The sequence below is a fragment of the Ceratotherium simum genome, chromosome 7 (genome assembly GCF_057802395.1).
Source record: "Ceratotherium simum simum isolate JZ-2026a chromosome 7, ASM5780239v1, whole genome shotgun sequence".
In the NCBI taxonomy this organism is placed as follows: Eukaryota; Metazoa; Chordata; class Mammalia; order Perissodactyla; family Rhinocerotidae; genus Ceratotherium; species Ceratotherium simum.
In genome coordinates, this window is record NC_141906.1 from 33,378,515 (window position 1) to 33,405,825 (window position 27,311).

General features: G+C 58.0%; 1 protein-coding gene across 1 annotated transcript in view; it reads left to right on the forward strand.

The window, feature by feature from the left end:
• MYO7A (myosin VIIA) overlaps positions 1 to 27,311 on the forward strand; it is an 80,505-nt gene that overhangs the window by 17,182 nt on the left and 36,012 nt on the right. Inside the window, exons 7-27 of the mRNA XM_087434076.1 lie at positions 406 to 527; positions 606 to 748; positions 1,000 to 1,113; positions 2,317 to 2,470; positions 3,755 to 3,831; positions 4,456 to 4,575; positions 5,392 to 5,534; positions 6,532 to 6,742; positions 7,264 to 7,399; positions 10,405 to 10,511; positions 16,263 to 16,400; positions 18,254 to 18,412; positions 18,821 to 18,913; positions 21,056 to 21,150; positions 22,377 to 22,461; positions 22,960 to 23,178; positions 23,615 to 23,722; positions 24,109 to 24,318; positions 24,708 to 24,911; positions 25,151 to 25,327; positions 25,823 to 25,912. Of these exons, the coding sequence (XP_087290202.1) occupies positions 406 to 527; positions 606 to 748; positions 1,000 to 1,113; positions 2,317 to 2,470; positions 3,755 to 3,831; positions 4,456 to 4,575; positions 5,392 to 5,534; positions 6,532 to 6,742; positions 7,264 to 7,399; positions 10,405 to 10,511; positions 16,263 to 16,400; positions 18,254 to 18,412; positions 18,821 to 18,913; positions 21,056 to 21,150; positions 22,377 to 22,461; positions 22,960 to 23,178; positions 23,615 to 23,722; positions 24,109 to 24,318; positions 24,708 to 24,911; positions 25,151 to 25,327; positions 25,823 to 25,912 (2,905 nt within the window). The remainder of the gene's footprint in view (positions 1 to 405; positions 528 to 605; positions 749 to 999; positions 1,114 to 2,316; positions 2,471 to 3,754; positions 3,832 to 4,455; positions 4,576 to 5,391; positions 5,535 to 6,531; positions 6,743 to 7,263; positions 7,400 to 10,404; positions 10,512 to 16,262; positions 16,401 to 18,253; positions 18,413 to 18,820; positions 18,914 to 21,055; positions 21,151 to 22,376; positions 22,462 to 22,959; positions 23,179 to 23,614; positions 23,723 to 24,108; positions 24,319 to 24,707; positions 24,912 to 25,150; positions 25,328 to 25,822; positions 25,913 to 27,311) is intronic.

A 27,311-nucleotide genomic window follows, 5' to 3' on the forward strand; every position in this document is an offset into this window, starting at 1 on the left:
CTAATGTAGAGAATCACCTCCCCTTTCCCAGGCCTTATATCTCTATTAATGCCACCAAAGCTCATGTTAGCTTTTGAGGCCAGCCTTGTTTACTGCTGGCTCCTATTAAATTATGATCAGTTGAAATCTCAGGCTTCTGTTGTCTCTTGGGCAGAGGGTAAAAGGACAAAGGGTTGATTTAGTATCTGGTAGGTGCATGCTCTATGGCAAGTATGGATGGAGGGGTGTGAGTGTCTGAATGAAGGGGAAGGAAGGTAACCTTTGGATGGGGCAGACCACTGAGCTCCTTTAGCCCTCCCCTAGCCCCAGAAGGTCCTTCTTGTCAGCCCATTTTACAGATGGGGAGCTGGGGGGTGCAGCTTGGGGCTGTAACAGGTCCTGCCTCTCCCTGGGTCTGCTCTGCAGTGGGGAGTCTGGGGCAGGGAAGACAGAGAGCACGAAGCTGATCCTGCAGTTCCTGGCGGCCATCAGTGGGCAGCACTCATGGATTGAGCAGCAGGTGCTGGAGGCCACCCCCATCCTGGAAGGTAGGGCCGGGGCTCCCAGGGCGCAGCTGGGCGGCCGGCTGGGGCTGACCCTGCCCGTGACCCTCCACCCCCCTGCAGCATTCGGCAACGCCAAGACCATTCGCAATGACAACTCCAGCCGCTTCGGGAAGTACATTGACATCCACTTCAACAAGCGGGGCGCCATCGAGGGCGCCAAGATCGAGCAGTACCTGCTGGAGAAGTCGCGCGTCTGTCGCCAGGTGGGCCTGAACCCCGGGCAGAGACCCCGAGCCTCAGGGGCGGGCGGGGGACACCCGGCTGCACAGCCCAGTTGTCCCTCCGCACCCTGTTGCCTCCTTGCCTCCATGCCTGCAGGCCACCAGGAACCCGGGCTTGTTCCTGAAAGCCCTGTTGACATCGTAAACCCGTGTTTGCGGTCTGCCCCCCACGCGGACCTGTCTGCTGCCTCATGGCCCCCTGGTCCCCCAACACCCTGTGCCCACCTTTCCAGGCACCCGATGAGAGGAATTACCACGTCTTCTACTGCATGCTGGAGGGCATGAGTGAGGATCAGAAGAAGAAGCTGGGCCTCGGCCAGGCCTCCGACTATAACTACTTGGCCATGGTGAGGCCCAGGTGGGGCACCGGGGAGGGGACACCCATCCCAGCGAGGTTGGGGCCGGCCCCTAGCCTCTCCCCAGCTCCAGGCCTGGTGGCTGGGAACTTTGGCGTGGGCTTTCTCCTGTCCCCTGACCTGCCCCAGTGCACCCTGGGCTTGTATAGGCCATGAGGCCTGTCCCCCACTTGCTAGCACACACCTGCTTGCACATGCATCTAGATAATTTCTCACCATAGACACATATTCCTAAATGGGTGTGGATGTCCCAGACACAGGGACACACAGGCACACGCGTACCCACACGTACACACAGGTGGACCTGCCTGCATGCATATGCTGTGTTAGTTCAGTCTTTGAGGATGTGGAGACTGGGAGCTCTGCCGGGCCCCCCAGGATTGTAGGGTGCAGGCTGCTGTGGCTTTGGCTTGGAGGGCTCACTGGTCTCAGTGCCCAGGTGCCAGCCTCTTGCTGCTGTCAGGCCACTGAGAAGAAGTGGGCCTCGGGGCCGTTGCTGCTGCCTGCACCAGTGGGGGACCATGCACACGGCAGGCTGGCTTGGGGGCACCAGCTTCCTTAGCCCTGGGAGAGACCATGCCTGTTTGCCTGGAGCTGGGCCAGGCCCGTGGATGCACATGTGGGCCATGGCACCTGAGGGATATGGGACAACAGAGGGGGGTGTGTGTGTGTTGTAGGTGTGATGTGGACACTTCCTGTAGTTGGCTGGCACATGTGAACACACACATGCACACACACACACACAGGTCTCGTAGGCACACACAGTGGGGCAGACCCCTGTCGATGCTCCACTGTCTGCAGTTACCCCCTCCTCCTTCCACACCAGCTGCACCTGGTGAGGGGTCAGTCCCTGGGGGAGGTGTGTCCACGGTAGGGGGGAGCATGGTAGGGCCTTGGTGCCGTGACTGCAGGCAGGGTGATGGGGCAGGCTTGGCATCAGTGACCTGCTCCTCTCACTCCTGAGAGGAAGGGGCATCCGGGGCTCCCAGATAGATACGGAAAATGTGTTCTTGAGGAGCCCCGGCAGGAGCTTTCCAGACTTTCTGGAAGAGTCACGGAGCTCATTAGGTGAGGACGGTGCCCCAGGCTGGCCTGGCCCGGCAGAGAGGGTCCTTCAGCCCAGGCACTGCCTCTCTGGGGTACCTATGGCCTCCCTGACGCCTCCTGCACCCCACTGTCCCCCCTGCCCCCCAGGGTAACTGCATCGCCTGTGAGGGCCGGGAGGACAGCCAGGAGTACGCCAATATCCGCTCCGCCATGAAGGTGCTCATGTTCACTGACACCGAAAACTGGGAGATCTCGAAGCTCCTGGCCGCCATCCTGCACCTGGGCAACCTGCAGTATGAGGGTGAGGGGTGTGCATGGTACCCCCTGTGCTGGATCCAAGGGCAGCACAACACCTAGCCATCCACGGGGTATTGGTACCTCAGTTTCTGTCCCAGCGTGTACCCTCTTTGGGATGGAAGGCGGGGAGAATTCACCTGCGGGTGGATTTGAACAGATCTGCTGGCCTCAGGTGTGGTTTCACTGTGCTGAAATTCCACCACAGAGATGTACAGATAAAGTTTTTAAGGGTTGATTATGGGCCCTTTAAGACCCCTTCCAAATTTGGTTTCTTCTTTAAGGTCACATGTCTCAGAGAGAGGGTAAATCTTTGAACTAATTCACACTAAAATGTGAGTGACTGGGCCGGCCCTGTGGCTTGGTGGTTAAGTGCGCGCACTGCAATGCTGGTGGCCCGGGTTCGGATCCCGGGTGCGCATCGAGTCACCACTTCTCCGTCCATCCTGGGGCCGAGTCCCACGTGCAGCAACTAGAAGGATGTGCAGCTATGACATACAACTATCTACTGGGGCTTTGGGGGGAAAAAATAAAATAAATAAAATCTTTAAAATGTGAGTGACTGAACAGCCACCTTCAGAGAAGGGGGAAAGCTGGGGAAGGGAACATGTTCACTCATCGAACACTCCCTGGGCACCTATTACGTGTTAGGCTGGGAGCTGGTCCTCTGAGACAGGCACCAAATTCCACTCTGCTCCTCTCTTGGTACCCAGAATAGCCCCCAGACAGAGTAAGAGCCTGGACCTGAAGTTGAAACTGTCCCTCTGGGAAGGTTTGCTCAGTGAATGAATGAATGATCCCAGCTCTAAGGAGCTCACAGTCTAGTGAGTCTTGAAAGACTAAGAGAGGTGCACCAGGCAGAAGGAAGAGCTTGTGCAAAGGTCCTGAGGCCTGAGAGAGCAGGGCACGTTTGGGGAAGGGCAGATGGTATCAGGCACTGAGCTAGGCAAGTTTGCAAAGCCTGTCTCATAGGAGCCACCAAGAGCTCTGGGGGTCTGGAGGGGAGGTTGGGGGAGAGGAGCGTGGCTGCCAGTGCCTGCTACTCAGATGCCGGGCATGGAGCCAGGTGCTGGGGGTACAAGGTTGCCACCCTCATGGTGCCCATGGCTTACGGTGAGAACATACGTCAAACACATATTGACCCAGAGAAGCATCTAATCACAATGCTGATGCCCTCTGTGGACGGCGAGGCCCCCTGAGAGCAGGCATGACAGCCCAGTCCTTCTAGACTGCCCCCTGGCCCCCATGCCCGCCCTCCCTGGCCTGACGCCACGCCTCTTGCTGCCTGCAGCCCGCACCTTTGAAAACCTGGATGCCTGCGAGGTCCTCTTCTCCCCGTCCCTGGCCACGGCCGCGTCCCTGCTCGAGGTCAGTGCCTGGGCTTCTGTCCTCGCAGGTGCTTCTGTTTCTCTCAGGGACAGCTTTGACTTTAGGCTCGGGAAGCTGGGCATGTGGGGACGAGGGAGCTGGGCCCTCTGAGAAAGTTCTAGAAGTTCAATATTGAGAACCAACTGGGTGCAGGATCTGTGCTGGGCCCGGGTCCCAGAGGAGGAGTGGAGCCCAGAGCCTGGAGTCTCACCACCTGTCCTAGCCCAGCTGCCCCTGGGGGTGGTGGGGGTATGGGGGGCCCTGGGCTGAGAGCCCTGAGTGCGTCAGTCTGTCAGTCTTTTAGCAAACACTTGCTAGGCTCCGGCCTGGTTGGAAAACGGGGATGAATAAAGCCAGAGTCAGAACCAGTCCTGGGAGGGACAGTAACATGCTGGGGGGGCGGGGGGGGGGGCGACTGTCAAGGAGAGAGCAATTCCTTCTGGTCAGCATTGGGTGCGATTTGACAGTTGGGGAGGATTTGGCTGTGGGGCCATGGGGAAGGGCGTTCTTAGTGGAGGGAACAGTCTGAGCACCTCCTGTCTGGAAAGTGGGGTGGGGTTCGAGGTGTGGGTGGAGGGAGGGGCGAGCCAGTGGCTGGGTGAGCGCCTGATGTCGCCCCACCAGGTGAACCCTCCAGACCTGATGAACTGCCTGACCAGCCGCACCCTCATCACCCGCGGGGAGACAGTGTCCACCCCGCTCAGCAGGGAGCAGGCACTGGATGTTCGGGATGCCTTTGTCAAGGTGGGCCGTCGTGAAGTGGCCACCAGCTCTCCCTGCCCCTCGGGAGGTTGGGTTGTTGATGGGCAGGAGGCGAGGAGTCCATAGAACTGGAAGGATGTCTGGGCCTTGACCCCGCACTGCCCTTGGGTCCAGGCTCTGGCCACTGGCTCTCTCTGGGGCCTGGGCAAGAGTCTGTCTTCCCCTGAGCCACATGCGTCCCGCAAGGGGCTGGGCGTTGTGCCCTCCAGGGGCCCTGCCAGCTCTGGTCCCCTCAAGCTCTCCACCCCTGGCCTGTTTGATCTCCAGCCCCTTGGGCCTCATGTTGGATCATATTCTTTGGGCACTCCCATCTGCTGTGCTGTTCCCAGCCCAGGGGACACCCTCTCTGGTCTCTCCAAAGAAAACACTGCAGAGGAGCTGGGTCGGGTGGGGAGGGCCCCCAGTCCTTCCTGTTCCCATGGTCACCCCTTTGAGCCCCTCCCCTGCACCAGGCCTGTGCTGGGTTCTGGGACCCTGGAGATATTCAGAGCTGATGAGGGAGCAGAGATGGATGGAGAGATGGAAGCCCAAAGGAGGGCTCCTCCTCAAACTGTGAGGTCAGGGAAGCTTTCTCCGCAGAGCTGCTATTGTAGAGCTTTGAGAAATGAGTAGGAATTGTTCGAGCAGGAAGGGGGCTCCGGGCAGAGGGGACACCTCGAGGAAAGATTTGGAGGTTGCAAACAGTGTGTCATTCCACGGAAGGGGCTGGAGCAAGGCGCCAAGGGCCCAGGAGCCTGACCTGTCTCCCTGGGAGGGCGTGGCTGGGCCTGCGGCTGACGTGGCCGCCCCTCCCCTCAGGGTATCTACGGGCGGCTCTTCGTGTGGATCGTGGACAAGGTCAACGCAGCGATTTACAAGCCGCCCTCTCAGGAAGTGAAGAGCTCCCGCCGGTCCATCGGCCTCCTGGACATCTTTGGGTTCGAGAACTTTGCTGTGAACAGGTACCATGTGGGGCTCTGCCCTATGGGGGCTTTCTTTCCCAACACGGACGTAAGCAGTGTCACATCTCTCCCTTTAAACCGTATTTAGTCAGCTCCGAGCACACTCTGGCAGGCTGTTGGAAAATCTAACGTCAGTCATCCTGGCGGGCCCCATCCCCGCCAGTCCCCGGGGTCAGCTGAGGCCAGCCAGGGTGGGGGAGGCTTTTACACTCCAGGCCCCACTGCTGATCTGCTTGGTGTCCACGCTGCAAGGGGCCTTGAAGCAAGTGAGGCCGGGCCTGAGCCAAGCTTGAGGTGGAGGTCTTGGCCACGCTTGGGGTCCCGCACCTCTTGGGGGCCGTGTGAGGGGCTGATGGATGGAGCAGGCCCAGGTGGGTCCTGGGGCTGGAGCCACCTGCTCTGCCCCACTTCCTAGCTGTGTGACCCCTGGCAAGTCACTTCAATTCCTGCAGTGTTTTTGGATGTCTCAAAGCCCTCCCCCTGAGACCAAACCGCTCCCCCCCCCGAATACACGATGTGTCACGTGGGAGCCCGCTGAGTCGGCAGCTCAGAGATGTCAGCCATCAAGGCTCTGCTTGCCAGATCTCATCAACCCCCTTCCCACGTCCTGGCACTTTGGGTCTCTCTTTGTGGCCCACCTCCCCAGTGCCCTGGCTCTTCCCATCCCAGGGGCTCTGCCAGGGGTTTGGTGCCCACCCGCCAGCCCTCTCGCAGGGCCTGGTCATGCAGGGAGCAAGAGTTCTAGCCTTGACTCTCCTTCTGACTCACTGAGTGGCCTTGGGCAAGTGCTTTGCCCTGGCTGGGCCTCGGTGTCCTCTTCTGAACGTGGAGGGGGTTGGACTTGACAACGCTGCCCAGGTCAGAGGTTGGAGATTCCACGATGGGAACAGTGTGGCCAAGGGCATGCTGCACACGGAGCGGAGCCGGGCCCCTGAGCGGTGGAGCAGGGCCTGAACCACACCCCAGCCGTCCCGTGTCCCCCTGACCCGCCCTGCAGCTTCGAGCAGCTCTGCATCAATTTCGCCAACGAGCACCTGCAGCAGTTCTTTGTGCGGCACGTGTTCAAGCTGGAGCAGGAGGAGTACGACCTGGAGAGCATCGACTGGCTGCACATCGAGTTCACTGACAACCAGGACGCCCTGGACATGATCGCCAACAAGCCCATGAACATCATCTCCCTCATCGACGAGGAGAGCAAGTTCCCCAAGGTGGGCCTGCAGCAGGGCCGGACCCTCCGCTGGCGCCTACCAGCGGGGGGCACACAGGTCCCCTCGACACTCGAGCCTCAGCTCTCCTCACCTGTAAAATGGGACAGTGATACCTACCTCTCTGGGGGGCTCTGGGGCCAACTCAAGTGCATTCATCTGACATTTGTGGATCACCTACAGTCCGCTGGTCCCGGACTGAACGATGAGGATCTGAGCACTCAGCCGGCACAGAATAGGTGCTCCAGACACGGAATATGTCTTGGAGTCGGGAGGGTCTGCTCCCAGGATTTTAATCGTGGGAAATAGATTTTCTAAACTGGAATGTACTATCAAGGTTGTGTAGTTCCAGTTCACCCGCTTAACGGATGGGGAAATGAAGTCCAGAGAGCTCCTGTGTGGGGTATAAATCAAGGGAGGCGAAGCTCTCGAGAAAGACAGAAGAGGGCGAGCAAAGACATGGGGCCTGGAGAGTGGGGTGGGGAGGAAAGGGCGGGCTGGATGGCTGCCCCTCGTTCCCGCAGGGCACGGACACCACCATGTTGCACAAGTTGAACTCCCAGCACAAGCTCAACTCGAACTACATTCCCCCCAAGAACAACCACGAGACCCAGTTTGGGATCAACCACTTTGCAGGCATCGTCTACTACGAGAGCCAAGGTATGGGCGGCCTGTCCCTTTCCCTCTCTACCCCTTCTCAAGCCCGGGACAGAGACACCAGAGGCCTGGAATGCAAAGAGGGAAGGGGCCTTAGGAAACATTGGGCTCAGTGCTCTTTTTTTTTTAGGGATGTTTTTTAAATTGTCGTAAAATATATATGATATAAAATTCACCATTTTAACAATTTTTAAATCTACAGTTCAGTGGCATTAAGTGCATTCACAATGTTTTGCAACCATCACCATTATCCATTTCTAGAGCCTATGCATCACCCCAAATAGAAGCTCTGTACCCATTAAACAATAACTCCCCGTCCCCCTCACCCTCCAGCCCCTGGTAACCTTTATGCTATTTTCCGTCTCTATGTATTTGACTATTCTAGGTACCTCATATACATGGAATCATACAGCATTTGTCTTATTTCACTTAGCATAATGTCTTCGAGGTTCATACATGTTGTTGCATATGTCAGAATTTCCTTTTTATGGCTGAATAATATTTCATTGTATATATACATATATAAATATAAATATATATATGTATATATACACACCACATTTTATTTATCCATTCATCTATTTTTTTGTTTTTTTTTTTTTGTGAGGAAGATCAGCCCTGAGCTGACATCTATGCCAATCCTCCTCTTTTTTTGCTGAGGAAGACTGGCCCTGGGCTAACATCTGTGCCCATCTTCCTCTACTTTATATGGGACGCCACCACAGCATGGCCTGACAAGCGGTGCCTCGGTGCGCGCCCGGGATCCGAACCGGGCCGCCAGCAGCAGAGCTCGCGCACTTAACTTCTATGCCATGGGGCCGGCCCCCTATCCATTCATCTATTGATGGATATTTGGGTTGTTTCTACCTTTTGGCTGTCGTAAATAGTGCTGCCATGAACGTGGGTGTACAAGTATCTGTTTGAGTCCTTGCTTTTAATTCATTTGGGTGGGCTCAATGCTGTTTTGTACATATGGGGAAACTGAGGCTCAGAAGGGAAGGTTAACTGTCCTCCATGACATAGCCCATTAGGTGCAAAGCCAGGCCTGGAACCAGCCCAGTTACCACCAAGACTCTTTAGACAGCAAGACCAAGTGTGAGCTTTGAAGGGATGCGTTTTCTTTCCTCCTGGAACATGCAATTGTGTTCATGTTAAAGCTAGAAGTGAAGATGAGGCTCAGAACAGTCAGGTGTACCTCACTTGGAATTCTGACGGGGACTGTCAAAAGCCTGCAGAATGCCCTTGCCAACCCCACCCTCCCACCCGATGTAAAGGGCTGGCCTCGGCCTCGAGTGGGCATCAGCTGTAGGCTGTGTCTGCATTGAACTCCTGCCATTCAGCCCCAAAGGGGCCCGCCCACAGTCAAAGTCCAGTGAAATTCAAAACAAGCAGGCAAAGAGCGATGGGTTTCGTACTTCCTTGTTGAGTTGGTCCAGAAGGCGGTGGAGTGCATCAGTGAGCAGTGATGGAATCTGAAGGCTGCCCAGCCCTCCTTAAAATATTGGATGTGAGATCTGACCTGCTGTTAGAAGGAAGGAAGCCAATGTTAAGTTTGAAGGACTGTTGGGCAAACAAATGGGTCTGTTGTTTGGAGTAATAGAGGATTGTATTTTACAGTTCAGTTCAACCAGCAGTCACTGAGATCTGTTATGTACCAGGCTTCAGGCTGTTGCTGAGGATACAGAAATGAAAACTGAGCGAACTCTACGTGAGGCTATAAAATTATAGGATGTTAGATCTGGAGGGAATATAAGGGTCATGTACCTTATGGATTTGGAAACTGAGGCCCAGAGAGGGAAAGGACTTGCCTAAGGTCACTAACCAGTTTTGAGCTACTTTAAACACTTAAAGCATTTTCTGGTTCACAACGCACTGTTTTAATCCAGCATTTCATTTATGAAGTGGGTGGTGTTAGGGGATCTGAAGAGAAGCAAGAGCTTATGGGTACTATGATTCCCATCTGACAGATGAGGGAGCTGAGGCCAAGAAGGGGACCCTCCTAGGATCCCATAGTGAGTCTGTCATAGAGCTGTAATTAGAGCCCGCAAGTCCATCCCAACTCCAGTGCCCACCCTTCCACTGAATGCCTCCTGCAGCTCACCCCTCCCCAGATGCCAGGTGGGCAGCCCCGCACTGAGTCCCTGTGCTGCCCCCCAGCCAGGGCAGCCTGAGGCCTGTGGGGACAGGGTGCTGCTTCTCTGCAGTGTTCCTCCTCCCAGGCTTACACTGCCCTTGGGCACCCCATCTCCTGCCTCACCCCAGCGAGGCCCCCCATTAACCAGTTCCTAACTCCTCAGTCCCTGGGAATGGCAGCGTTCTCTGGGGTCTGTGTGGTGCAGAGGAACCTCCCTGAGCTGGTGCCTGGGATCCTGGGTTCGAGTGTTAACTGCCTGTGGCTTGCTGTGTGTTGTTTGACAACTTGCTTAGCTTCTCTCAGCATCGGTTTCCTCCCTTGTGGGATGGGGAAGAAAATCCCTGTCTGTCCCACATACACAGGGGAGTCGTGAGCATCAGTGCTGTGAGGGCACTTTGTAAAACATAATGCACTGCCCAGATACAAAGCATTTTAGATTAATCCCTTTACTATTAGCTGGTACCAGATCAGCATGTGCTCTCTCCCAGGTGACACACTTAACAGGGGCTTTTGACACCTTTGTTCAAAAGACTAAGGCTGGCATTTCAGGCACTGGGGTGGCTCAGTCAGGAAGGTGGCCCTGCTCCCTCCCGGGGACTGAGACCCCTGCGCTTCTCTTTGACCAGGCCTGGAAGAGGGGGCTGTGTGGTTGGGAGTTCCAGTTCCGGCTCTGCCCTCCCTTTCTCTGTGATCTTGGGCAAGCTGCTCTTCTCTCCAGGCTCAGTGTCCCCCACTGTGAGATGGCTGTGGTTGGACTAGGTGAATTGTGAGGGTCCTCCTGGCCCAGACATTGCGGATCTGGGGGGAGACTGAGTCTTGTCAGGCAGAGGTTGCTGGAGTTGGCAAGATGTGACTGTTTTTTGCCGCCACCCAGGCTTCCTGGAGAAGAACCGGGACACCTTGCACGGAGACATCATCCAGCTGGTCCACTCCTCCAGGAACAAGTTCATCAAGCAGATCTTCCAGGCCGATGTCGCCATGGTAACGTGGGGGCGGGGCTTCCATTGGGTGGGAAGGGCCCCCAGAAGCCAGGCCTGTGTCTAGGCCACCCTTGTCCAACTTCAGCTGAGCGGGACGTGCTGTGCTGTGAGGAGCCTGGAGGCCTCCAAGATCCTCCCATCTGGTTCTCTTGTACTGATCGGGGGTGCAGGTGGGGTCGCATGAGAGGTCACAGAGCAGAGCCTGATCAGACTCTGTTTACCATGGGGGTCCCCCCGCTGGACCTCCAACAGGGAGCCCTGGTGAAGGGAACACGTCCAGCCTCGAGGACACGGATGATTGTGGGTGTTCAGAGAAATGGCACAGAGGGCATATTTGGGCCAGCCCTGGACCATACTGGGGTGGAGAATTTCCCACCCTCTACATTGCCTTTGTCCCTAGAGTTGTATAGTCTGGTGGACTTGTTTCCTGCAGGAGTGTATGCTTTTTGATTTCATATTTTCCTCCCGTCCCATGGCTTCCTAGAGGGTGTGTGCAGGGGCTCACAAGGAGGGCAGAGCTGCTGCCCCCTCGGTACCTGTCCAGGTGTCCGTGCTGCCCCGGCCCCCAGGAGCCCAGACCTCTGCCTTGAGCATCCTCATCCCTCCCTGGTGGGTTTGGCCCTCCGTTTTCTGACCCACCACGTTCTCCTTGCCCCCTATCTCGCCCTGCACTGTGGTTCCTGTTATAGTTTCTCTGTGGTTATTCATCGGGCACTCTCCGCCAGTCAGCAGCTTCTGCGAAGGTAAAAGACCCCAGCCAGGGACCGGAGGATGGCGGGAGAGGCCTCAGCAGCCCCTGGGGAGGCGCTGAGCCTTGGGAAGAGGGCCGGCTTTTTCTTCTTCCTCTTTCCTTTTTTTTTTTTGGAGTGTGTTTTTTTGTGGCGTGGTTTGTGGAGTGGTTTTGTTTTTTGTTTTTTTAGTTGTGTGTACTGTAAGCACCTCAGTTTCTTAAAGGAGGAAACTGAGTCCTAGAAAAAGAGGCAAGACTTGCCCAATGTACCCCGTGAACCAGGGCAGAGCCGGGACTCGAACCAATGTCTCCCAAGTCCTCTGCTCCCACTGAGTCTCTCTGAGGCATCGAGGCCTGCTCCTCCTGCCAGACCCAGCTAAGCATTTCGACGTCCATCTGAGACTTGGTCAGATCCTCTGATAACCTCGCAGAGCAGGAGAGTCAGTGGTATTTTCTGCGTTTTGCCGTTGGGGGACTGAAGCTCAGAGATGGGGTGTGACTCACCCCAAGTCACAGCATCCTGGGGAGCAGGCCTAGAAGTCATCACCCCTGGACCTCCCTGGGCCCTGGAGCAGCATCCCTGCTGCGCCCTGACCACCACTGCCAGGTCGTGGCTCCCAGGGGCTTTCAGTCCCGAAGGTGGTGGGTAGCCCTCAGCAGCAGCGTAGCCCTGCCATCCCCTTGGCCTCCCTTCTCTCTTCTCAACTCTGTTTCCTCTCTGCCTGATACTCCCAAATGTCCTCCCACATTTGGTCTTAATGCTGAGTCTCTCTTCCTTCCTGCATGTCTGGCATCCCCCTGCTGCCCAGTGCCTCTCAGAGTTCTGAAACAATTTACAAAACCCATGGCAGCAGAGCAGGGCATCGGGCACATCAGGGAGCCTGCCTGGATGGTGGCCTCTGTCCTCTGCCCATGGATCGGCCCTGATACCCCCCAACTCCTGGCCCACACTGGCCCAGCTGGCGGACAAGCGAATGTAGGGCCACCGCCAGAGAGGGGCCCCAGGCACTGAAGCTCCAGCACCCAGCATTGCCACCCCGAAGTTCCCATATCGTAGGGTCACAGCATCGGTGAGCCAGGTGTGGCTCTGGGCTCTCCCCTACTCCCTCCTCTAGTCCCCAGCCCACCCCCTGCCAGGCCCACTCTTCCTCCTGGTCTTGGGCAGTCCTAGAAGACCTCTGAACCCGTCTTCTCCTCCTGCCCCTTCTCCTCTCTTTCCAAACCGCCGGGAGGCATCTGGGGGCTCTCCATGAAGTTTGCTGTTCTGAGCCTCCTTCCCCTGAATGCTGGGGCTAGAACCCACCGGCTGAGGGACCGTGGAGAGGTCCAAACATAGGTCCCTGGGGTCTCCAGAAGTGGCTTTCTCCTGCGGGAGTTTTTGGAGCACAGAATTAGAACACAGCAGGGACACATTTGATACCAATGACATCTACTCTTCTGGGCCAGGCTGTGAGCTACACACTTACACAGCACCCCTGTGAATCATGACTATTGCCCCCACATTACAGGCAAAGAAGCTGGGGCTCAGAGAGGCCATGGTGCTTGCTCGAGATCACACAGCCTGTAACACACAGGGATTTGACCCAGGTCTGTCTGGGGGAGGAGGGGGACTTGTCCAAGGTCACATACACATGAGGCTTGGCTTTTCACTGTACTGTGCTGTCTCTATAAGTGTCGCCTCTAGTGAAAACAGTGCTTTGTAACTGCTGGGAACGTGATGGCTCTGTCAAGGGAACATGGAGATCAGCTTAGTGAAGTGTGGATCAGTGAATAAGTCAGTTAATCTGATGACAGAGCACTAGCTGCAGTGCCGTCCTCAGGGTGGAAGCCCGCACCCTCCTCCCGGGGGTCTGAACTCACGTCCTGCCCAGGTCCCCGACCCCTGGATCTCCATCCTTTGACTCTTGTGTCTGCTTCCCCCGGGCGGCCCCAGGCAGCCCCACCCCAGCCAGTGCCGCTGGGGGGATCGTGAGCGGTGAGGATGGCGGTTCTTCCAGGGCGTTGAGGACCCCCCCATTAATGTCTAACCCCAGTCCCATGTCCCGGGGCCCTGCGTTCACAGGTGGCCCATTCACTCTCATGCGGGTGACTTCTCCCCGCTGCTCTTCCCAGCCCCGTTCGCGGCACGCCCAGGTGTCTGCCCCTCAGGTCCCCTCCGTGGAGTCATTCACACTGACCTTTAGCCTTTTCACTTCCGCCTTTACCTCCTCCCCAAATATCTGCAGATTATCCCAGAAAACCACAGATATCAGAAAGGACAGCCCTTCCCCTCAATGAAATAAAACCAAATCAGAAGCCCGGGGAAGGGGGAGCAGCGCTGCCGCTCCATAGCTCCTGTTCGCTTGTTTCTTCTTCAGTCACATGTATTGAGGGCCCATTATACGCCAGACATTGTCCTGTGTCCTGGGGACACAGTAGCGAACAAAACAGAAAAATCTGTGTCCTCATGGGACTTACATTGTGGCAGAAGGGGGAAATAGTTAATAAGCAAATAAATAAGTAAAATGTATAGTATGTCTGATGGTGATACAGGATATGGAGAAAAATTAAGGAGGGAGGGATGCTGGTGGTGGGGTTTTGCAATTTTGAATAGGGGCCAGGAAAGGCCTGACTGAGGAGTTGATAAGGAGGTGAAGAAGCCAGCCATGTGCATTCTGGAGGAAAAGCATTGCAAGGAGAGGGAACAGCAAGTGCGAAAGCCCTCAGGTGCTTTTTTGAGGCCCAAGCCTGCCTGGTGTGTTCTAGGAAGAGCACGGAGGCAGGCGTGGCTGAAAGGGAGAAAGCAAGGTGGAGGAGAGACTAGAAGTAACTGGGACCAGACCCTGTGGGACATTGTCGGTCCTTACTAGACCTTAGTGTTCATGCTCAGCGAACTGGGGAGCCACTGAGAGTTTTGAGCTGGGGGAGACATGACTGGATTTGTGTTTTAACAGCCTCCCTCGGGCTGCTGTGTCCATACTGGAGTGGAGGAAGGTGTGGAGGGTGGGGGACAGAGCTGGGAGACCGGTTTGGAGGTTATTGCAATAACCTGAGAGAGCCGTGCTGGCGCCCTGGACCAGGCTGACAATGGAGGAAGTGGTAAGAAGGGGTTGGATTCTGGATCCATTTTGGAGGTAGAGCCAATAAGATTTGCTGACATGTTAGATATGAGAGAAGAGAAGTTGGGGACGGTTCTTAGACTTTTGGCCTGAGCAATTGGAAGGTGGACAATCTTGGGGAGCCCATGGATGCTAGGAACCAGTTCAGCACCGCTTCAGTTCAGCTAAGTGCTGTTGATTTTTACTTGTGCCAGCCCTGGGGCACAAACAAGGCAGACCCGCCTGTCCTCACGGGGCCCACAGCCCAGCAGGGGAGACAGACAGAAGTAGTTTCAGCGTGATGATCGAAACCAAGGAAGGGTGTGTGCTGTGTGTAGTGTGTGTGTATGTTGCAAGTGTGTATTGTATGTACGTGCTGTGTGTATTGTGTGTCTGTGCTCTCTGGTGTGTTGTGTGTTGTGTATATATTATATGTGTGCACTGTGTGTATGAGTGTGCTGTGTATATGCATATGCTGTATGTGGTGTGTGTTCGTGTATGTGTGTGTGTGTCTGTGTGTCCAGTGTGTGTGAATATGTCTGTATCTGTGCTGTGTGTGCACACACGTGTGCTCCTGGCCAGGGCTCTCACGCAGGCCGAGTACAGCCCAGTCTGCACAGCTCTCTCTCCAAGTGGGGGTCACCCAGTGCTGCTGCTGGATCAGGTTCTGGGGCAGCCGTGGGGGCTGCAGACCTGACATTTACCCTCCCCCGGTGCAAGTACTCCACAGCTGTCCTTGGTAAAATCCTAGAATATATTCCAAATAAAACTAAAACGGAAAATACGGCAGATTTCAGAATAGCAAGTGTTTGCTGTCTCTTGGCAAGTCTCCCTTCAGTCCGGGGACGCAGCATCTAGCGTTAGCATGGGTTAAACCCCTCTGCCTCTCCCCACGTACCTCACACATCAAGTCTGCACCCCTGGTTTTTGGTTCTACAGGATATCAGATAAAATTATGACTCACTTAAATATAAAGTCTTACAATAACAATCAAATTCACTAATAAGAAATTCTCGCCCAAATGAAATTAGCAGGAAAACAGTAACATCCAGATGCTTTGGAATCGAACCTGGTTTCTACCTGCAGTTTCTCCGTGTCAGTCTGAGATGACCGCTTCCTGTCTGTCTGCTGCTCAGCTCCCCCACCTCATTTCACAGTATCCTGACAGGAGGACCCCAACAGGGCACGGAGGCGCAGGGGGTCGCCAGCCAGCTCACCCAGACAGGGGCTCGTTGGGCCTCCGGGGCCGCACGGTGGAAGGCCAGCTGCGGGCCGTCTTAGGAGGCTTATCCGGGCCGCCCCACCCAGCCTGCTGCTGACTGGCTGATCCCACAGGGCGGGGAGGAGGCACAGGCAGCGCCCCCCCCCCCACGGTTCCCAGGTTGCTGTTTACAGACACCCACTGTGCCCACCGTCCTCACAGCCCCATCAGGTAGATGTATGGCACTGTTCCTTCCCATTTAGGAAACTGAGGGTCAGCGCTGTTTAGTGACCTGCCCAAGAGCGCACGGCGAGGCCGTTGTGGGGCAAGGTTTGAATTTAGGACTGGCTAACCTGTCTCTAGAGATGACTTAGTGTCCCGAGGTGACCAAGTCCGGCCACTCCTTTATACAGGGAAGGGAGGCGGGCGACTCAGAGAGGGCTGTGCCTGACCCAGAGACACCCAGCACGCCAGGGCGGGACCCAGGGCTCCTCCTCCCCGTGCGGCGCTCCTCCTGGCGGGACGCCGTACCTCTGGGGGTCCTGGGAGGCTCCCTGAGGGGTGCCTGTGGTGGGGCTCAAGCTCTGGCCCACACCAGGCGGGTCACAGGAAGGCCCCGGTGCCCGCTTCCCTGGGCGGCTCTCCCTCAGGCCCTGACCCCGCCGCCCTCCCTCCTGCTTCCCTTCCCGCGGGCTGGAGGGGCGCAGGTCAGCCCCTCCCACGGCTGCGGTCCGTCCCGCTCAGGGCGCCGAGACCAGGAAGCGCTCGCCCACACTCAGCAGCCAGTTCAAGCGGTCGTTGGAGCTGCTGATGCGCACGCTGGGCGCCTGCCAGCCCTTCTTCGTGCGCTGCATCAAGCCCAACGAGTTCAAGAAGCCCATGGTGAGCCGCCTGGCGGGGGCCCAGCCCGGGCCGGGTGGAGGGGCCGGGGTGGGGGCTGGGCGACGTGAGACTGTCCTCTCTGGGGACTGGCAAGTCCCGATTCACTGGAGGCAGCAGGTGCCCTGGAAGGAGCCTGGACTCTGCAGTGGGCTCCACGCAGGTTCAGCTCCTGACTCGGGCACCTTCCAACTGGGTGACTGTACACAAGTCACTTAATCCTCTCACGCCTCAGTTTCCGCACAGATGGAAATGGGGCAGATCTTACCCAGCTCCTTGGGGTGTTCCAGGCAATAATGCAGCAGACTGCCTGGCCTCTAGGAGGCGCTCAGGAAATGGCAGCATGGTTCTTGCTGTGGTCCTGACTTTGAAAGCCCCCTTTCCTTTGGTCCAGCCAACCACCACCTCCTCCTCAGAGCCTTCCTGGATTCCTCTGACTAGTTGGGAACTTTCTCGGTTTTGGCTCTTCTGAATAACCTTTGTTGGGCCCTTTCTGTGTGCCTGGTACAGGCCAGATTGTCTCTCCTCAGCCCCATTCAGCCTTCCCTACAGCCCATGAGGGAGGGACCGTTATGGCCCCTTCGGGACTGGAGGCTCAGAGGGGTTAAGGGGCTTGAGGCTGCAGAGCCAGGAGCCTGGGCCGCCCCTCACTGGGAGCCCACTCCTTCCACGGCTCTGGGAGGTGTTGTTTACCGCAAGGCCCTTCCCAGAGGCCCAGGGGAAGCTGGGGCCTGAGGGGTCTGGAGAGGGAAGGAAGGTGGGAGGCCAGAGCTGGGCCAGGGAAAGTGCCCGGAGGGAGAGGAAACAGCTGGCGGAAGCCTCTGCTGGCCCTGCCGCTGCCCCCTGCCCCCAGCCCCCTGCCTGGAAACATTCCCCAGAGTGAGCTGGTCAGGCCCCCTGGGGCTCAGGACCTGGTCTGCAGGGACATGAGGGTCACAGAGGCCTCTAGCCAGGCCCCTCTAAGGCAGGAAGTCTGGGGGACCGAGGCCAGGGCTCTGCCAAGGCAGTCGGGTAGTGTCTCTCCTGCTTTCAGATGCTGCTGGAACGTTCTCTGGGCCCAGACCTCAGCATCTGTGGCCTGGACCTCGGGAGCAGGATATTCTCACTGGTCTCCTGCCTCCCTGCCTCCTGTACCCCCCGTCCAGCCTGTGCCCCGCTGCAGTGAGAGACTTGGGTCTGAAATGCAAACCTGACCTGGTCACTCCCTGCTGGCCTCCCTAGCCTGGCCTCTGAGGCCCTCCCCAACCCCTCCGGGAGCCAGGGCCGGCCCTGCCCTGCTGCCATCACAAAAACAACTTTGTGTCCGTTAGAAAAACCTGTCTCTTCCTTGAGGCACTTTACTGTCTGCAGCCAGAAAGTTGTCTTATTAACTACAAATCTATGATGGCTGTAATGTGAAGGGCCCCCCCTGGAGTTGTGCAAGGCACCCACCACCTGCACAACCATAATCTTGGCATGGATTAGTCCCCTCAGTCCCCGTAAAGTCTCCCAACACGTCCTGAGCTTTCAGGCTTCCACGCGTTTCCGTGTGCTCGCCCCACCCCTCCAGTACCCTCTCTCCTGTCAGGGTTAGAGCAAAGACCACCTCCTCCATGGAGCCCCCTTGAGATGTCCCAAGAGGAATTCAGTCGTCTTTCCTCTGTGCCCCCAAAGCGTGCAGCTCACCCCTCATGAGAGTCTCATTTCCTGCTGCTTGTGGGTTTGAACTGCAGATCTGGGTCCAGTCCAGCCTTTGCTCATCTGCTGTGTGGCCTTGGCCTCTCTGGGCCTTTGTCTGGGGCTGGGAGAATGCAGAGCAGAGCTGGCCTCCCAGCGGGAGCTTCCAGCGCTGACGCCCTTGGCTCTGTGCCCGGCAGCTGTTCGACCGGCACCTGTGCGTGCGCCAGCTGCGGTACTCGGGCATGATGGAGACCATCCGGATCCGCCGAGCCGGCTACCCCATCCGCTACAGCTTCGTGGAGTTCGTGGAGCGGTACCGAGTGCTGCTGCCTGGCGTGAAGCCGGCCTACAAGCAGGTACGGGGCTGGGGGCGTAGACAGTGGGAGGGAGGGTCCCAGCTTTGGGCTGGACAAGAGCCCCAGTTTTCTCATCGGAACATCAGCTCGTCCACCTCAGGTACCTCTGGGAAAATTGGGGGTCAGGCAGTGGAGTGCATCCGAGGGCTTCGATCGCCATGCTCGGCTGGCTTGGACTTCACACGTGTTGTAACAGACGAGACCAGGGCTAGCAGGTGTGGGAGAGGGTTTTGCAATCATCTGGCCCAGCTGAAGAGAAAACTGAGGATCAGAGAAGGCAGGACCTGGTGGGGGTCACACAGAGAGTCAGGGGCAGAGCTGGAGCAAGAACCCCTCCTCCCAGCCTCGGAAGGGACGCTCAGGTGGCCTTCCCGCTGGCGGGGCTGCTCATTCCCTGTGCACCCCCAGGACGACCTTCGGGGGACATGCCAGCGCATGGCTGAGGCTGTGCTGGGCACCCACGATGACTGGCAGATTGGCAAAACCAAGATCTTTCTGAAGGTGAGCTCAGCCTCTGACTGGCTACCTTGGGGGGCTGTGAACTCCCCGTCACGGTGGAAGCAGGTCCTCATGGGCCTCTGTAGAGGGGGTGCAGCAGCCGAGGAGGGCAGTGCTGGCCCTTTACAATTCTCCTGCCCTGCAGCCATGGCCAGGAGGAGCGGGTGCCAGACAAGCCTCTTTGGTGGTGAAAGGGAGATTGGTACTGAGACCTTCTGTGACCTGGGTGTGGGGTCAGAGCATGGGACGTGGGTGAGGAAACCAAAGGCCAGAGGTGGGTTCACCAGGGAGTCCTGGATTCAATCCTGACCCTGTGGGGTCTGCCCTGGGACTTGGCAGGTCACTGGCCCTTTCTGAGCCTCATTTTCCCAACTGTAAAATGAGAAGTACCTGTGTGTGTGTCGGGGGCGGGGTGGGGGCTCTTGAGTGTATCTTTAGGTCCCTTTCTGTGATTTCCTGCCACTCAGGGTTCGTCCTGGGCTGTGGTCAGCCATACGCCACCCCCCTCGCTCTGGAGGGGCCTGTCGCCACCCCCCTGAGCATGCACTTGGAGCTCTCTTGCTCCCATCCCAGCCTGGCCAGGACACAGGGAGCCAGGCAGTTGGGGAGGGGGCAGGGCTGGGAACAGGAAGCTGGTCGGTGGGGGAGTCCTGGCCTTGGAGCAGAGTTTGCTGGGAGTTGGCGGTGGCAGGCAGCTGCAGCAGGGTCAGCGTGAGCTCCTGGCATGCCGGCTTCCCCATTTCCGTTTCCGCTGTTCTAGATTTCTGACTGTCCTGGGTGACGGGGCAGGGCTCTTTCCTCTGGTACGGGGTGGGGCCCAGGAAGTCCAGGACAGCTGGGGGGAGGGAAGGGAGGAGCCAGTCGTGAGCTGGGGGAAGTCCTGGGGTCTAGTCCAGTTCCTCCCTGGCGGAGGGGCCGTGGGCCAGTCTCTTCATCCTCCTGAGCCTTCATTTCCTCATCGGAAAAGCGTGTCGACCGTACCTGTCTGTACTTCACCTAGCTGCCACCTGGAAGGCGCGTTCTGTGTGGCAGGCCCCGAGTGGGGCTTTTTGTCCACGATCTCATTTAGTCCTCATGGCAGCCCTGTGAGGCGGGATTATTATACCGATTTCAGAGGCTCAGAGAGGAGAGGCGAGTTGCCCAAGGTCAGGCGCTGACCTGGAGTGGAGAGCAGGGCTTCCGGCCTGGACTGGTCAGTGGGTAAGGGAGGGAGGGCATGCTGCATGATGGCATCTAGTGCCAGAGAGCTCTGAAGACCGTCGTCGTCCCCATCCTCACCTCTCTGGGCTCTTCAGAAATGCCCAATAGTCTCGAGAACCCAAATGTCCACTTCTCATTCATTCACTCATTCATTCATTCAGAAAGCCTTGGCTGAGCAGCTCCTCTGCGCTGGACCTTGTCCACAAGTGATGTGGTCTGTGATTATCTGATGAACGTGGCTCCCCCGTGAGACTCAGCCTCCCCAGGGCAGGGCCCAGGTCTGCTTGGTTCACTGCGGCCCCACCCCAGCACATAGCACAGTGCTGGCACATGGAGACATTTGCTTCATGTGTATTGAATGAATGATGGAGCTTTGTCTAACCAGAGTGAGGGTTGGGGGCTCAGGAGTGAGGAGGAGAGAGGGCTGGAGAAGTCAGCAGGGCCTGAGTGCCAGAGGAGGAGACCAGGCTAGACCCCAGGAACCGTGGGGTACTCTAAGATCCCTCCTTGAGGGGGGGCCAGAGGGAGAATGACAGAAGCTAGGACACTGGGTAGGAGGCTGCTGCCAAGACACTGGAGAGAAACGACAGTGGCCTGGCCCAGGTCAGGGGCCAACGTGACACAGACATCTAGAAGAGTGGGGGCTCAGGCAGAGATGGCCCAAGGGATAGGAATGAAGCCAGCATGTGTGCATATGGGGCCCTCTGACCCCATCTACTCAAATTAGGCTCCTCCAGCTCCATTTGTCACCCCTGGTCTCTGGGAAACAGCCACCACTACCCCTCTCTGTACTTGTGGCTGGGGGAGTACAGGGGGCTGGGAGCTTGGGGGGCCTAACTGAACCCTAAGCCTGGGCTCCCAGTGAAGGAAGAGAGAGCCCACCTGGGGCAGCCTCAGGGACTGGACACATTGGTGGGGGCGCTACTCAGGAGCTCTGCCCTGCAGGACCACCACGACCTGCTGCTGGAGGTGGAGCGGGACAAGGCCATCACCGACAGAGTCATCCTCCTCCAGAAGGTCATCCGGGGGTTCAAAGACAGGTTCGTGCCGGGACCAGCTCCTCCACACCTCAGCCCACACACAGATGTGTGTGCGTGTGCTCGGCCCACCTCTCTTCCCCCAACATGAACACTGGGAATAAACATGCACGCCGTGTGCACACATGGAAACAAGCACACACGCATAGCATGCACACACGAGCATGCAAACACTGATGAACACAGACACGTGATTTACACAGACCTGCCCGTGCTGTGTAAGCCCAATAACACAGTCCCCTCACCTTCGTACAGGCACACACACATGGATACATGAGGCATACACACGCAGACACTCTGGTGGTCTCGGATGCCTGATGAAATTTCCCAAAGAGGAAATTTGAGATGTTATAAATTACAAAGTATGTCCCATATTCCATGTAAGGGACATGTGTACAGTTGTGACAGTTCTCAAATGGCAGGGCTGACTCTGGAGTGTGATTCAGGCTCCACAAAAGTCCCACAACCTGCCCCTTTTTCGGTTCATCTGGTCACTCCCTCCCTTTCTCCATCTATCCACCTGTCCATCATCCATCTGTCTGTCTGTCCATCCACCTGTCCATTTATCCATCTGTCTGTCCGCCCATCTATCCGTCCCCTCCACAGTTGCTCCCTTGCATATGTGAGCATCCAGGCGTTGGCTCACGGGCTCAGTCACACACCGACACGCCATGCTTCAGGGCTCCTTTATTTATCTCTACACTCAGCAGACACCTGCTGTGTGATTGTGGTCTCTGTCCTCCATCAGGTGGAAGGTGACTGTCGTCCTGTAGAAGCTGCCCAGCGTGTGCAGGGGGCCAGCATTCACTCAAAGTGGGTCAGAAGATGTGGGCTCTAGTCCCAACCTCACTGAGTCTTAGTTTCCTCATCTATAAAATGAGGAAGTTAGTAATAAGTGAAGTTTACAGTGTTAGAAGCTTTTGTCCTTTATGTTATTTTATTTACTTATTATTCACGCCTTTATTCATTCAGTAAACACCTTCTGAATGCCTCGCTTACTGGGCTTATGTGACAGGCCTGCGAGGCAGGCAAGGCAGGTATTAGTCTACCCATTTTACAGGTGAGGAAGCTGAGGCATAGAGAGGTTATACGCCTTTGCCCAAGGTCACGTAGCTGGGGGAATCAGAGCTGGGACTCAGCTCTGCTCTCCTGACCCCACCTGTACCCTGGCTGCCTCTCGGCCCCGATTCTCTGCTCTGAGATCCTTCCGCATCACGCTGCTGTTTCAGGTCCAACTTCCTGAAGCTGAAGAACGCCGCCACGCTGATCCAGAGGCACTGGCGGGGCCACAACTGCAGGAGGAACTACGAGCTGGTGAGCCTCCCCAAGGGGCTGCTCCTTCTGCAGCCTCGTTGCCGTGGCAGCAGGACTTACCTGGCCCCTGGCGGCCACTACCGCTGCTCCGGCCCAAAGTTCACGTCTGGTTCTTGCGGCTTGTCCCATGTGGTCGGCGATGTTTGTGGCTTCCCCCTGGCATGTTTTGGTGGGTTGTGAGCACCTGGGTCGAGACCTTGGCGGGGGCCAGGAGTGGGTGATCACATGGACCTCTGCAAAGCAACTGGGCTGTAGCCTGGACTTGGGGCTGGGGACGTGGACAGAAAGCAGACCGGCTCCTGGTCTGAGGATGGGGGTCCCTCGGGGTTGGGGGCCCCATTTCTGGGGAAGCCAAGGCCACTCCCTAGGGAACTTCTGTCTGAGAGGAGACAGAGCTGTGGCTTCGGGGCCTGCCAGTCAGAGTAGCGCCCAGCGCAGTGACGCTCCCGTGGCGGGGTCAGTCTGGAGTCGGGCTCTGAGCGGGGGCTGTCCTTGCAGATGCGGCTGGGCTTCCTGCGGCTGCAGGCCCTGCAGCGCTCCCGGAAGCTGCACCAGCAGTACCGCCTGGCCCGCCGGCGCATCATCCAGTTCCAGGCCCGCTGCCGCGCCTACCTGGTGCGCCGGGCCTTCCGCCACCGCCTCTGGGCCGTGCTCACCGTGCAGGCCTACGCCCGGGGCATGATCGCCCGCAGGCTGCACCGGCGCCTCCGGGCCGAGGTGAGGAGTACTGGTCCACGGCACCTGCGGCTCCCAGCCCCACGAGGGGCGTGCCCTCCGAGGGGCGCTGCTCCCCCTCAGGCAGACAGATCACCCCACTTGTCGTGGGGCCGCGCCTCCTCTGAGGAAGGCACAAAACTGGGGCCAGACCCCTCATTCCCATCCTCCCAGCCAAGGGCAGGGCTGGGGCCCCCGTCACTCTGTGACTCTTGGGGAGGCCCAGGCGTACCAGGTTTGGCTTTGGGACAAACGGTGCCCCCAACCCCCTGTGTGACCTGGAGAATTTCTCAGCTGCCTCAGTTCCCCTCTCTGCCAAATTGTTTGGCAAAGTCACTCCATCCCAGAACTCAGTCAGGTTGGGGTGGGGTAGAGTAGGCATGAAGCACTGTGACAGCTACACGCGGTTCGGTGCCCACCCTGCTGCCCCTTCCCCCAGTACCTGCGGCGCCTGGAGGCCGAGAAAATGCGGCTGGCGGAGGAGGAGAAGCTCCGGAAGGAGATGAGCGCCAAGAAGGCCAAGGAGGAGGCAGAGCGCAAGCATCAGGTGAGCTGAGGTGGCCCGGCACCTTCCAGGTCCATTCACTGGTTCAACGGCCTTCACCCAACACTGTTGATCTGGGTGGGTGTGGTCATTTCCAGCTGGGGAGGCAGGGGCAGGCTTCCTGGTGGAGTTGGTTCCCAGCTGAGCCCTGAAGGACAGGCAGCACTATTGTCTAGGCTCGTCTCGAGGCTTCTCTGTGGTCTGGGGCTGGGCATCTGTCCGCATTAGACTGTGAGGGCTGAGCGGGGCATGGCCCAAGATGAAGAAGCCCGAGGCTTAGTCCTCCAACCCAGGCGGAGGTTGGGACCTAGACCCGGCTGCTGCAGGGGCTCCCCAAGCAGGGCTTGCTCCCTGACACCCGCCTCCTCTGCGTCACTGCCACCTCCCAGGAGCGCCTGGCCCAACTGGCTCGTGAGGACGCAGAGCGGGAGCTGAAGGAGAAGGAGGAGGCTCGGCGGAAGAAGGAGCTCCTGGAGCAGATGGAGAGGGCCCGCCACGAGCCCATCAATCACTCGGACATGGTGGACAAGATGTTTGGCTTCCTGGGGACTTCAGGCGGCTTGCCAGGCCAGGAGGGCCAGGCACCTAGCGGCTTCGAGGTACCAGGCTGGGAGCGGGGGCTGGGGACAGGCCCCAGAGTGATGGCCCTCCCCCAGCTTGCACCCTTTTGCATTAAAATCTACCTGGTCCCCTCTGAGCAGAGGACAGCAGTGATGATCTGAGTCCGGGGCCACAAGTCCCAGGCCCTGTCCATCCACCAGCCTGCCATGTGACTTTGGGCCGGTCACTGTCCCTCTCCAGACCACTCAAACTTTTATTCATTCACGTATTGAGGATCTGTCATGCACTAGGCTCTGTTGGGGTAGCCACCAGGACAACACAGCCCTATCCCTGTGGAGGAAGAACTGGCTCCACAGGGACAGGTTGGGGGACCGCAGCCCAGCCCTGAGTCTGCCCCCTCGGCAGGGAACCCCTCCTGTCTCCTCAGGACCTGGAGCGTGGGCGGAGGGAGATGGTGGAGGAGGACCTGGACGCAGCCCTGCCCCTGCCTGATGATGAGGAGGAGGACCTCTCTGAGTATAAATTCGCCAAGTTCGCTGCCACCTATTTCCAGGGCACGACCACGCACACCTACACCCGGCGGCCGCTCAAGCAGCCGCTGCTGTACCAGGACGACGAGGGCGACCAGCTGGTGAGTGCCGGGCTGTGCTGGCAGCGTGGGTGCTGAGGTGACGGGTTCCTGGTGCGCAGGGTCCTGGGCTGACTTCACCCCAGTGCCCAGCCTGGGGCCGGGCCACACAGGCCAGATCCCGAGGGACCCCCGAGGCCCTCCCAGGGTTCTCCAGGCCTCCCCCCAAACCCCCAGGTTATTTTGGCGGCTTTAGCAATATCCTGTGCTCGGGCTCTCTGACTCGGGGGATCTGCGCGCAGGCGGCACTGGCTGTCTGGATCACCATCCTGCGGTTCATGGGGGACCTCCCTGAGCCCAAGTACCACACGGCCATGAGTGACGGCAGCGAGAAGATCCCTGTGATGACCAAGATTTACGAGACCCTGGGCAAGAAGACATATAAGAGGGAGCTGCAGGCCCTGCAGGGCGAGGGCGAGGTGAGGCCCAGGTGCCCTCTGGCCAATGTCCTTCCCAGGCCAGTGGGGACGGCTGCCGGGCATCTGCAGCCTCAGCATCCTCAGAAGAAGGAGCGTCCTAAAATTTGCCTGTGCCTCACCTCCCCAACCCCCGCTCTCCTGTCTGCTCGTGGGAGCAAATGTGTGAGCGTTTTGTAAACCATAACGTGCAGACCGCGATTGGGTGAGGCCGCGCGGAGGAGCAGGCGGGCTTCGTGGTCAGAGCCTGCGCCGGTATTGACGCGTTGGGAGGGTTGGGGGGGTACAACACTTTTCTGAGTCTCTGTTTCCCTACCTGTCGCTTGGCTGGTGGGGGAGGAGTGTGGGAGGGGTGGGGGAGGGGGTGGCAATGTGGGGTACACCTCATCACCCTTAGTGTGGAGGTGAGGCAGTCCTCCTGGCACAGCCCTGTTGTCACCTGCTCTTGTCATTACTTTGGACCCAGTCACGTGACCCCGAGCCCCATTGGTCCTGCAGGCCCAGCTCCCCGAGGGGCAGAAGAAGAGCAGCGTGAGGCACAAGCTGGTGCACTTGACCCTGAAGAAGAAGTCCAAACTGACGGGGGAGGTCAGAGCAGACCCCTGGCCGTTTGAGGTGGCCCAGGCTGGGGCAAGGCTGGGCTTGGGACCCACGGGGACGGGAGCGGGAGTGGACACTGCCTGTCCCCAGGGGTCCCGGCTGGACAGCATAGGGGGTGGTCAGACAGACAGGAGTGCGAGGAAGGGGGCGGTGAGCTCAGGCTGGGGCCGAGTCAGGGAGGGCTTCCCAGAGGAGGGGACCCCAGAGCTGGGGAGGGCTGGAGTGGCAGCTGGTGAGAGGGAAGATATTTCCTGCCAGGACATGGGCCCATTGGGGTTGATTCAAGGACCTTTCAGACGCTGAGAAGCGTGCCCACGGGGCATTAACACAATTAATTCGTTTGAATTCATTCACTCAGTCACCTCGCCTGTTCTGCGCACTGTCCTGGCCCTGTGCTCCAGGACTGTCCAGGCTGGGAGGACAGACAGACACAGACCAGGGCACTCACAGTGTAGGGACCGGCTACCCCACGCCTCTGCATTTGAACACACCGGTCCCTCTCCCTAAAATTCCTCCTTCTTCTTCTCTGCTGGGGGTCACCTCCTCCAGGAAGCCTCCTGGACCCCATTACAGCAGAGTCAGGCTCCTCCTCGGGGCTTCCACAGCCTGCTTTGCCTCCACCCTTGTCCTGTTCCCATCTGAGACTCAAATCCAGTCTTGCAGCCACAGAGCCCCAGATCTGAATTGCAGCTCCGCCACTTGGCATGTGAGGGACCCAGGGAAGAAAATACCCACTTGTGGGTCCCTGGAAGGACGGTGCGAGATGATGGCTGTGTGTGGTCTGTAGACGTGAGGACCTCCCACGCCCTCCCGTCTGCAGAGGCGCGCTCCTGCGTCTCACCCTTTCACTCACTCTGCGTCTCTGGGCAGAGGGAGGGGCTGGCCTTGCAGACTGTGTAGGATCAGAGGGGAGAAATGCACTGTGAGAGCCCAGCCCCGAGGCTGTTCACACAGGGGCCAGGGGCATTGGTGACAGGGGATGGTGACCAGGTGGTTGGAACCGGAGGTGTACTCTGGGTGTCAGAGTTGTGTTTGGATCCCACCCCAAAGAGACAGCGGTCCCACAGGGAGTCAGAGGAGCAGGTCTCTGTCCTGGCTGAAAAGGCTTCCCTGAGGTAGAGAGTGAGAGAGGTGTCAAGGTGGCTGCAGGAGCCTTACCCGCAGAAGTGGGTGGCACCAGGCCAGTGCCCCCTGGCTGTGTGACCCAGTCATTGATTCAACGTTTGTTCTGCGTGGGGCATGGGTATGACAGGACTGAGGATATGACAGAGCTGGGGGAGTGACAGTGGTGGGGGTATGACAGTGGTGGGGGTATGACCGTGGTAGGGGTATGACAGAGCTGGGGGTGTTACAATGGTAGGGGTATGACAGAGCTGGGGGTATGACA